General features: G+C 45.9%; 1 protein-coding gene across 1 annotated transcript in view; it reads left to right on the top strand.

The window, feature by feature from the left end:
• The window catches only part of ERICH6 (glutamate rich 6), a 131,971-nt gene that overhangs the window by 114,443 nt on the left and 5,458 nt on the right, over nt 1–12,070 (top strand). Inside the window, exon 13 of the mRNA XM_040428088.1 lies at nt 11,584–11,821. Within this exon, the coding sequence (XP_040284022.1) occupies nt 11,584–11,821 (238 nt within the window). The remainder of the gene's footprint in view (nt 1–11,583; nt 11,822–12,070) is intronic.

Raw genomic sequence — 12,070 nt, 5'->3', positions numbered from 1 at the left:
TGCAGTTCAGTAAGACATGCCATGATCAAAGTCATTAGACCTAAAACGCTCAGATATTTATAGTGGCGGGCTTCTGGCTGACACCTGCAGATCAGCACATTCACAGCATTTGAACTGTTCCAATGCTTCTAATATTAACTTAGCTGGCAGTCTTCCAACTCCTAGAGCACATAAATCTAGTTGCTCTGGACAGAAGAGTATGGTGATGATGATCACTAGAATACATTTCTTGGAATGGAACATGTCATAAGCAATAAAAACATATATATAACTAGCTGAAGGACCCGGCTTCGCTCGGGTATATTTAATCTATTTCATTTCATGCTTGTATGTGTCGTTAAAAGAGATCAACACTATTCACTATAACAGTGACATCTAAAGCACCCCGCTCCCAAAACAGTGACCCCCCCCCCCCCCCCCCCCACAGTGTCTCGTCCCTTAAAATTGGACCTCCACAGCAGTCCACCCCCTTAACTTTGACCTGGCTAATGCATTTTTTGGGAATATCTCAGGAACTGTACGTACTAGAGATAGAGCTGAGACCTGGTCCAAAACCTTCCTGGATACCTGATATACCTGTGTGCCAACTTTCGTGATTGTAAATGCGACGGTGTGGATTCCTTTAGCGGACATACACACACACATACACTCAGCTTTATATATTAGATATATATATATATATTTGCAAATCTTAAGTGTAAACCCTCTTTAACCCTCTTTAACATGAGCATAACATGAACTCCCATGTGTTTGTGAATGTTCTCTTTCATCCAGGTCATGGTATATCAATAGAGTTAAGTCAAAGCAACTGGAAAAAAACGTATTTCTGCTCCAATCAGTTGCCATGACAGCCTGTGGCCTTATGGAGGTTCCCAGGACTGTCGTAGCTCACTGCCTGAAAAGCAGTGCCTGAGCCACGGCTCGGCAGACAGTCTCTCAGAATCCTATAGCCTGCAATAGTATTAGTGGTGTATTTGCTACTTGTTGCATTGTGGCTAACAATATCCCATGGATTGCAAGATGAAAAATAACATGGGTTTACTTCAGGGAGATCATGTCAAACAAATCTTATAGATTTTTTTGACTGGGTGACTAAAATAATAGACGGTGGAGGTGCAGTAGACATCGCATATCTAGATTTTAGTAAGGCTTTTGACACTGTCCCACATAGAAGACTTATCAATAAACTGCAGTCATTGAGCATGGACTCCCATATTGTTGAGTGGATTAGGCAGTGGCTGAGTGACAGACAGCAGAGGGTTGTAGTCAATGGAGAACATTCAAAACAAGGTCATGTTACCAGTGGGGTTCCACAGGGATCTGTACTGGGACCGATTTTGTTTAATATCTTCATAAGTGATATTGCAAAAGGCCTCGATGGTAAGGTTTGTCTTTTTGCTGATGACACAAAGATATGTAACAGGGTTGATGTTCCTGGAGGGAAACGCCAAATGGAAAAGGATTTAGGAAAACTAGAAGAATGGTCAGAACTCTGGCAACTGAAATTTAATGTGGATAAGTGCAAGATAATGCACCTGGGGCGTAAAAACCCAAGGGCAGAATATAGAATATTTGACACAGTCCTGACCTCAGTATCTGAGGAAAGGGATTTAGGAGTAATTATTTCAGAAGACTTAAAGGTGGGAAGACAATGTAATAGAGCAGCACGAAATGCCAGCAGAATGCTTGGATGTATAGGGAGAGGTATAAGCAGTAGAAAGAGTGAAGTGCTTATGCCGCTGTACAGAACACTGGTGAGACCTCACTTGGAGTATTGTGCGCAGTACTGGAGGCCATATCTCCAGAAGGATATAGATACTCTAGAGAGAGTTCAGAGAAGAGCTACTAAACTAGTACATGGATTGCAGGATAAAACTTACCAGGAAAGGTTAAAGGACCTTAATATGTATAGCTTGGAAGAAAGAAGAGACAGAGGGGATATGATAGAAACTTTTAAATACATAAAGGGAATCAACTCGGTAAAGGAGGACAGAATATATAAAAGAAGAAAAACTACCACAAGAGGACACAGTTTTAAATTAGAGGGGCTAAGGTTTAAAAGTAATATAAGGAAGTATTACTTTACTGAGAGAGTAGTGGATGCATGGAATAGCCTTCCTGCAGAAGTGGTAGCTGCAAATACAGTGAAGGGGTTTAAGCATGCATGGGATAGGCATAAGGCTATCCTTCATATAAGATAGGGCCAGGGACTATTCATAGGATTCAGATATATTGGGCAGACTAGATGGGCCAAATGGTTCTTATCTGCCGACACATTCTATGTTTCTATGTTAATACACCTTAAAAGTCCCAGATGACAATACCTCTTTAATACCACAAATGGTATCTCATAAGGGGGTGGACCGGCAGGTGCCTCTTCATAACTTCGCAGGAACCTTTAAGCCATCACAGTCATGCCTAGTATTGGAATGGCTGTGATTGTCCGGTGCAGCTCGTGACCCTGCCTGCATAAATGCCGTGGTGTGCTGCCATTCTGCTGTAACTAGTGAGGGACAGTGTTAGGTGTTTGATGTGGCTGTTAATTCTTTGGGAGCCCTATAGCCATTTTATTTGGGGTGCAATATACCTCCTTCACATCCGTCACACTGTAATAGAATAGTTAATCAGTCTGTTAATCCTGTCGTGACATAAACTCATCTTTTGGGGTGCAAAACACCTCCTTTGCATCCGCCATACTGTAAAAGAATAGTTAATCAATCTGTTATTTTGTGGGTGACCTCAAAGAATGAGGAGAGCATCAAATAAGGGACTTGGCCGTGGTCATGGTGCTGCTGGTATTGGTGGAGCTCCTGCTGCAGGGAGAGCATGTTGTCGATCTGTGCCAGCTACAAGCCCAAATAAAACATTTTCCTCTGGTGCACGCAGGCGACAGGACATTCTGTGTCATTTTGTAGGCCCAAATACTGCTGTATGAATGGTGAGGACAGAACAAGTAAAGGCGGTATTAAATTGGATGGCTGACATTGCCTCCATTTCCTGCACATTGTCTTCTACCCAGTCCCCTGCTTAAAGCGCAGAGTTCGCACCGACGGCCCATGGGCATCTGTCTTCCATCTCACTCCCTTGTACATCAGGCAAGCAGTCTGAGCCCCAAGTCATGCAGCAGTCTCTTATGCTTTTTGATGACTCTTCTGGCTGGGGTTCCGAGGGTCATCCACCTAGCCCTGCCCCAGATAGGAAGATATTGGAAGATATTGAGTGCACAGATGCCGAACCACTTATTTTTGACGATGAGGAAGTTGGAGGACCAGCGCAGGACGTCTCTGATGATGATGATGATGACGAAACACAGGTGTCAACTGCTGCGGCTTTATGCAGTGTGCAGACTGGCAAGGAGGGCAAGGGTGAGGAGTGGGTGGAAGATGATGTGGAGGATGATGAGTTCTTAGATCCCACATGGAATCAAGGTCATCCGAGTGACCTGTGCAGTTCAGAGGAAGAGATGGTGGTCACGCAGCGCCAGCCGCACAGCCCAAGAAGGAGCAGGGTGCAAAACCACAGCGGCCGGCCCCTAGCTAGTAAGCCTGCTACTGCCCACCATGCCGAGGAACAGAGCACACCAAAGCAAAGCTAAAAGGAGTTCCCTGGTAGGGCAGTTCTTCAGGCAATGTGCTGACGACAAGATAGGAGTGGTTTGTATGCTGTGCAGTCAGAGCCTAAAGCAAGGCCTAAATGTTTTAAAACCACGAATGATGTGAGGCTCCATCTTCTGCTGCGGTCTCGGCCTCTTCCTCTCCCTCTGGTGGAGATGGACAGTTTTAAAAACTTAATGACGGTGGCTGTCCCACAGTACGTGGTTCCCAGCCGCCACTACTTTTTCACGAGGGCCATCCCTGCGCTGCACGAACAAATGGCAGACAAAATCAGGTGTGCGCTGCGCAATGCCATCAGTGGCAAGGTCCACATAACCACCAATACGTGGACCAGTAAGCACGGGCAGGGATGTTGTATCTCCCTAATTGCCCACTAGGTAATTGTAGTGGCGGCTGGGCCTGAGGTGGAAAGCAATTTGGTGCATGTCCTACTGCCAGGAATGCTGGATGTTTCTCGGTGCCTCCTGTTGCCTCCTACTCCGCTTCCTCCTTTACCATCTCCTCATCCGGTCAGAGTTACACTTGCACCACCAACTTCAGCACAGCCAGGGGAAAACGACAGGCTGTTCTGAAACTCCTCGGGTAGGGGGAAAAAACCCACACCGCGCAGAAGTTGTGGGTGGGCATTGAAGAACAGACAGATAAGTGGTTGATGCCGCTGAGCCTCAAGTCTGGCCTGATGGTGTGCTATAATGGGCGAAATCTCGTAGGAGCTCTGGGCTTAGGCGGTTTGACGCACATCCCTTGCCTGGTGCATGTGCTGAATTTAGGGTTGCATAGGTTCCTGAAAAATTACCCCGACATGTCTGAACTGCTGCAGAAAGTGTGAGCCGTCTGTGCGCGCTTTTGGCGTTCTCACCCTGCTGCTGCTCGCCTGTCTACCCTGCAGCATAACTTCTGCACTCCCACTCACTGCCTCATATGCGATGTACCCACAAGGTAGAACTCCACCTTGCACATGCTGGCCAGACTGTGCGAGCAGCAGCAGGCAATAGTGGAGTTTCAGCTGCAGCACGCATGGGTGAGTTGCTCTACGGAACAGCACCACTTCACCAACGAGTGGGCCTCCATGCGGGACGTGTGTGCAGGGTTGCGCTGCTTCGAGTACACCACCAACATGGCCAGCGGTGATGACACCGTCATCAGCTTTACTATTCCACTTCTATGCCTCCTTGAAAAAAACGCTTCGGGCGATGATGGATGAGGATGTGGCACGGGAGGAAGAGGAGGAGGAACAGGGATCATTCCCATGGTTGTCAGGCCAGTCGTCCACACATGTCTCAGAGGGTGGGTTCCTGCACCAACAGCGGCCAGGTACACAACTGTCCAGACAGGGCACAGTTTTGGAGGTTGATGAGAAGGAGGAACCGTGCTCACAGCAGGGTGGCACCCAAATCAGCTCACAGGCATCAATGGAGCATGGCTGGGGGTATACAGAGGACACAGACAATACACCTCCCACCGAGGACAGCGTATCGTTGCCTCTGGGCAGCCTGGCACATATGAGCGACTACATGCTGCAGTGCCTGCACAATGACTGGAGAGCTGCCCTGATTGTTACCAGTGCTGATTACTGGGTGACTACCCTGCTGCATTCCCGCTACAAGATCAACGTGTCGCTCCTTACTTACGTCACTAGAGCGTGATCGGAAGATGCGTGAATACAAGCGCATGTTGGTAGACGCGCTACTTACGGCGTTCCCACCTGACAGTGGGAGCTCGATGGAAGCACAAGGTGGAGGAGGAGGAAGTCGCCAATGCAGCTAGGGCACCAGCACCACCTCAGAAGGCAGGGTTAGCAGGGCCGATCCTAGGGTCACAGGCGCCTGGGTGCAGAAATATTTCTGGCGCCCCCACATGGGCGTGGTTATCTTACTAACTCCTCCCCTTTACAATGTTTCTATGGCCCTGGACCTGGACCTTAACTCTTTGCTTGATGTTGATGCATCAGTGCAAAGGGAATCTTGACCACTGCTTAATGAAGACTGTGGCTGTAAGAAGCTTGTAATAGAAGAAGTAATTTTTTTCAAAGCTTCTTCCTTTCTTTTTTGGCGTTGCTTGTATTGACATACTGATAACTTTGTTTTTTTGCTAGACATCTAAGGGGAAAAGCAAATGTATACTACACTGATCAGCCACAACATTAAAACCACTGACAGGTGAAGTGAATAGCATTGATTATATTATTACAATGACACATGTCAAGGGGTGGGATATATTAGGCAACTACAATGGGGTCTAATGGATCCTGGAGGGGGGGCTCTCTAACAGAGGCCCTCTTTGTGACCTGAATTTTGATGGGCACAGTGGCTGCATTTTGACGGGCACAGTGGCTGCGTTTGGACGGGCACAGTGGCTGCGTTTGGACGGGCACAGTGGCTGCGTTTGGACGGGCACAGTGGCTGCGTTTGACGGGCACAGTGGCTGCGTTTGACGGGCACAGTGGCTGCGTTTGGACGGGCACAGTGGCTGCGTTTGACAGGCACAGCACAGTGGCTGTGTTTTTATGGCCACAGTATGTGTTTTGATGGGCACAATAGCTGCATTTTGATGGGCACAGTAGCTGCATTTTGATGGGCACAGTGGCTGCATGTTGATGGGCACAGTGGCTGCAGTTTGATGGGCACAATGGTTGCATTTAATGGCACACAGTAACAGTATTACTTACACACAGGGTGCAGCCAGGGAAGCCAGCCAGGTCAGGTGCAGTCAGCACCCACTTCGCAAGGCACTGCAGCAGCCAGCAGGCAGATGATCAGATCGATGGCACGCCACTCAGTCTGTCTAGCCAGACCAGGCAGAAGGCATTCAAGGCACTGGGCAGGCTCAATCAGCTCAGCTGAATCAGGCAGCAGCAGCTTTAAAATGCTCCGCTGTCCGCTCGCTCCAGTCCCTCCTCTGCCTCCTAGCTACCACGCTGTCTGAAGATGGCAGAGGTGGGTGGAGCCGAGCGGAGCTATATGATCTCCAGCCGCAGAGGCGGCGCGCCGCGGGCTCTGACGTCACGTCGTCACTGACATCCCGCTCGGCTCGCAGATTCCTCGGCGGCTCGGCTGCTCAGCTTAAAAAAAAAAAAAAAGTCAAAAAAAAAAAAGTCCCGGCGGCTCGCTCGGCGCCTTTCGGGTGACAGCGCTGGGGTGCGGGGCACCCACTGCACCCCGTGTAGGATCGGCCCTGAGGGTTAGCATGGCTGAAATGTGGTAAAGCTTTGTCAGCACGCCACAACATCCAGCACTACTATATGATACAGACCGTCTTAGCAAAGGCAGCATTTCAGCAACATGGTGGAAGAGTATGTGTGCACACGTCTGCACGTACTGACTGATGGGTCTTCCCCATTTAACTTCTGGGTCTCCAAATTGGACACATGGCATGAGATTGCCCTTTATGCCTTGGATGTGCTGGCCTGCCCTGCGGCCAGTGTATTGTCTGAATGTATGTTTAGCGCGGCAGGGGGTGTAATCACAGACAGGCGCATCCGCCTGTCCACAGCTCACGTTCATTAAAATCAACCAGGCATGTATCCCAAAGGACTTGTCCGTACCTTGGCCAGAGTAGAGAGGTATACTGGCCGCACCTAGCCATTGTTATATTCCAGCACAGTTTGTTCTGTTTGCCATTTCCCAATGTTTTGGGGCCTCCCCAAATAAAAATCTAAATTAAAAATGAAAAAAAACACAAAAACGGTGTTGGCTACCTCTTTCGCCTACACTCCCATGTCCACCTCAACTCCAGACCTCCACCTCCTGGCTCAAGATTATTATTTGTTATATTGGCAGTAGAGAAGTATACCGGTCGCACCCAGCCATTGTTATACTCCAGCGCATGTTATTGTGTTTGCCATTTGCCAATGTTTTGCGGACTCCCCAAATAAAAACATAAATAAATACAAATGTAATAAAAAAACAGTGTTGGCTACCTCCTCTTCCACCTACACCGCCATGTCCACCTCTTTCTCCACCCGGACCTCCACCTCCTGGTTCAAGATTATTATGTCCTTTATTGGCAGAGTAGAGACGTATACCTGCTACGCCCAAAAAAATGGCTATAGGTCACACAAAGAATTAACAGACAAATTCAGCCTCCTCAACTTCTTACTCCACTTGGACCGCCCCCTGCTGGTTCAAGATTGTTATTTTTTTTTTTTATGTATTTAATGTTATTTTAAGTAATTTCTCTATCCACATTTATTTGCAGGGCAACTGTCCTGCTCTTACCCCCATTTTGCTTCCTTTTGCAGCCCTCTAGACCAGGCATGGCCAGCCTGCTGCTCTCCAGCTGTTGTAAAACTACAACCCCCCACCATGCCCTGCTGTATGCGCATAGCTGTAGACTGTCCGGGCAAGATAGGAGTTGTAGTTTTGCAACAGCTGGAGAGCCTCAGGTTGGCCATCCCTGCTCTAGCCCTTTCTATGATTATTTTACAGCCATTTTATAGTTCGGGTCCCCTTTGATTTCAATGGGGTTCAGGTTCCGGGTCAAGTTCGGGTACCTGAACCGAACTTTAAACCAAGGTTCAGCCAAACCCGTCGAACCCGAACAACCATGGGTCCACTCATCCCTAGTTATCTGTGATCATTGATGAACCCTGAAGAGTGAAGAAGTATAAAGTCATACGGCAGGTATTCATGTTAGACTGGTGAGGATAACCTGCTCCAGTATGAGCCAGCTCTGCCTTTACTGCTCCCTGTGCTGCAGAAATGCAATCTTGTATCTCTGTAATATAGAAACAGTCAATCATCTGTCAGCTGTAGAATTTCTTCTTCATGCTAATACCATTTTACAGTATTTTTAGAAAAGATTGATAATCACGTTTTCTATCATTCGACTGCAAGAATAACTCAATTAAATAGAATATTGTATATCTGCCTTGGTAAATGAAAATTGCTGTACGCATTGCACAGCCATGCCAGGACCATATACATGTAATTTCATCCTGCAGTAAATGTATTCAGTGTGAGAAGCGTTAAATGAGCATTCACTGATGAATCTGATGAATAAATATCTTCATGAAAATATCAACCTAATCCATTGCATTGACAGTTATTGTCTCTTATACTACTTTTTGAACTCATTTTTGTGTCCCCGCATACTGAGAGCCATAACATATTTATTTGTTCATTGACGTAGCTCTATGACTGCTTGTTCTTAATGCGGGACGAGCTGTAGTTCTTATTTTTATCCTTATTTTGGGTTTATTAACTTTTATTCACTTTTTTACCATGACAAAGCAAGGAAAAAAAGGCCCACATATCAGATCGGTGTGGGCCTGGCTCCCAGCACCCCCGCGATCAACAGTTTGAAGTGGCCACATCGCTGATGTGAGCATTGCGTCCTCTTTCATGTTTGCCGGCATGCTGTCTAGATTGGAGTGGCGGTGTAGTTTAATTACATTTGGTTGTCCCATTCACTTGAGTGGAAGAGGAAGCTGTCATTACACTGCACCTCCGTTACAATCTAGATGTGTGCAGATCAGCATTGAAGATGAAGTAGTACACGCACAAACACCATGGCCCCTTCAAACAGCTGATCGGGGGGTACCGAGAGTCGGACCCCCACCGATCTGATATTGATGACCTGTTCTGAGGATAGGTCATCAAAATAATCAGACCGGACAGCCCTCTTTAACTTTCTCTCACTAACGGTCTTTAAATTCTACAAGAGAACTTGTGATCCTTTTATATCACTTACATAATGCATAATGCATATAAGGAGCAGTCTGATTCAAGGTAAACAGGATTAATGGTTGTGCTTGATAGTAACTGTTCAATTACATTGTAATGTTCTTCTTATAATTCACATAGCAGGCTATATCATTACCTATGCTGTATAAAATGAGGCCCCTCTTGTGCTGAGATTGTACATTTACTATATCACTAGCTGACAAAATGCTTCAAGGTCACAGCCTCCTTTAGGCAGGAACATGGGAGTGCCTGCTTACATGAATTCTGGCTACACAGGAAGAGAACCTATTACATTATACCAGTAAGACTGGACTTTAAAACTGTCAAGGCATCATCATTAGGGTACCACCACACGGTCTGGTTTCCTGATGCAGTTTTGAAAGCCAAAATCAGGATTGGATCATAAAAGGACATATACAACTTCTTCTCTACTTTGAATTCACTTCTGGTCTTGGCTTCCAAAACTGCATTAGGAAGCCTGACCATGTGGTTGTACCGTTAAACTACCTATCCACTAACTTACATTTCAGTTTGGATTTACTTTGTAATTGTAGACTCTGGCATGAATAACTCGAGTTGATGAGCAAAGAGAGCCAAATTAGATCTCAATTAGGTCTAGCAGATTGCCCAAGCCATACAAATGTAGTAGTCACAGCATTGTACATTTAGTCTTAGAATGCTTAAAATGCAATAGTTTCTATATAGTAGTAATATCCCTGTTAATTCATAAAATGCATTTCCAGTGCCCATACATCAGGTACCATAGTTAGAGCATATGCAGCATCCATAAAGTAGTTAGAGCGTCTCAAGGGCCTGTACAGTAGTTAGATGGCCTCCAATGCCGATAGATACAGGATATAGACCTCCTCCCGGGCCCATAGATTAGTTAGACTATATAGTACTGATATAGTAGATTGGCAGGGCTCATACAGTAGTTAGATGGCCTCCAGGACCCATATATACAGGAGATAGATCTCTTCCAGGGCCAATAGAGTATTTAGGGTGCCCATAGTAGTGTTATAGTAGGTTGGCAGGGCTCATACAGTAGTTAGATGGCCTCCAGGGCCAATATATACAGGAGATAGATCTCTTCCAGGGCCAATAGAGTAGTTAGAGTGCCCATAGTATTGATATAGTAGGTTGTCAGGGCTCATACAGTAGTTAGATGGCCTCCAGGGCCCATATCTACAGGAGATAGATCTCTTCCAGGGTCAATAGAGTAGTTAGAGTGCCCATAGTAACTGATATAGTAGGTTGGCAGGGCTCATACAGTAGTTAGATGGCCTCCAGGGCCAATATATACAGGAGATAGATCTCTTCCAGGGCCAATAGAGTAGTTAGAGTGCCCATAGTAGTGTTATAGTAGGTTGGCAGGGCTCATACAGTAGTTAGATGGCCTCCAGGGCCCATATCTACAGGAGATAGATTTTCTCCAGGGTTAATAGAGTAGTACCGATACTGTAGTTTAACATGGCCCGTACAGTAGTTGCAGCCCTCACAGCATGGGGCTCAGTAATTAGCACTGTTACTTGCAATTTTGGTGTCCATCTGTTTGTGTGGGTGTCCTCTGGCTGCTCCCACACCAAAAATATACAGATAGGTGGATTTATTATCCCTGTACTGCAGTGTGGAATATGTAAGCACTATATAAATGAATGCAAGAATACATTAGCTCTGCACATAAAGTGGCTGCAGTAACCATATAATTGCCTCAAATATGCCTATGCAGTAACCTGAGCAGAGTCCCATCTATAGCAGTGTCTAGATGCCTGCTGCGCAGAACCCCTTTCCTGCACCCTCTGCAGGCAGTCAGGGAGCTACATTGTGAGCTTGTATCAAGTGATATACCAGAAGCTGCTGCATTATCCTCTGCTAATAAAAATATGTGAGAGCAGCTGTGTTTTCTGCCCACCTTCTGCTGGCACATATGATGCCCGACACTGTCATTGACAGTCTGGCTAAAGATATTGTATCTGGTGCTTTAACAGGAAAAAAGAGGACACTTGTTTAGTGATCAGGTCAGTACACTAATAGCAGCATGCTGGAAGTATGAGATAGTACTGTATCTCCGAGTCTTTAGTACAGCATTTAAACAATTAAATGTGATTATTCTTCTGTGATTTTTTTTGATAGGACGTTAATATAGAATATATATCAAAAATAGTATAATAGAAAGACATTGGTGACAAGTTCTTGCCTTGTACACTCATTACTTGAGTTTTACTGTCCTGTTAACATTTATCTTCAGTTACGTGCAAAGCTTTATTATGTATTTCAATATCCAGGATAAATGTGGATCCAGCGGGAGGACAGAACTCGGACAGCACAGGCAGCAGACTGAGGAGATGGCAGTGGAAGAGCCCTGATATTGTCAAGCCTTGTGCTCAGTTCAAACCAATCTTTCTAGCTCTGAATCATCAAGTGGGCATCAGAATATTTGGACAAGATCGGATGTATGTGACATTTCTGGCAATGGGGAAACAAGCAAAATTCAACGTTGGAGGGAAAAAAGTGCCATCACAGGTAAATGGTCATGAGCCTCATTGCAAGTAATTATATATTGATTATGGAGCAAAAGGGCAATCGTGCAGGACCCGGATAATGTAGAAAAATTCTTAGACCCATTGTTTTATATGGGGCAGTCTCTCTTTTAAGCGCAAGACAGTTACAAAGGTAAAAAGAATTTCCCCCGGCCCAGATATTTCTGGTAGCCATTAGGTGTCTTGGAAAGACCTGAAATGCGTCTCCCCCATTACATTCTTCATTGACAAA

The sequence above is a fragment of the Bufo bufo genome, chromosome 4 (assembly GCF_905171765.1).
Source record: "Bufo bufo chromosome 4, aBufBuf1.1, whole genome shotgun sequence".
NCBI lineage: Eukaryota > Metazoa > Chordata > Amphibia > Anura > Bufonidae > Bufo > Bufo bufo.
The sequence above is the reverse complement of the archived record's forward strand: the minus strand, read 5'-3'. Positions and strand labels throughout refer to the sequence as shown.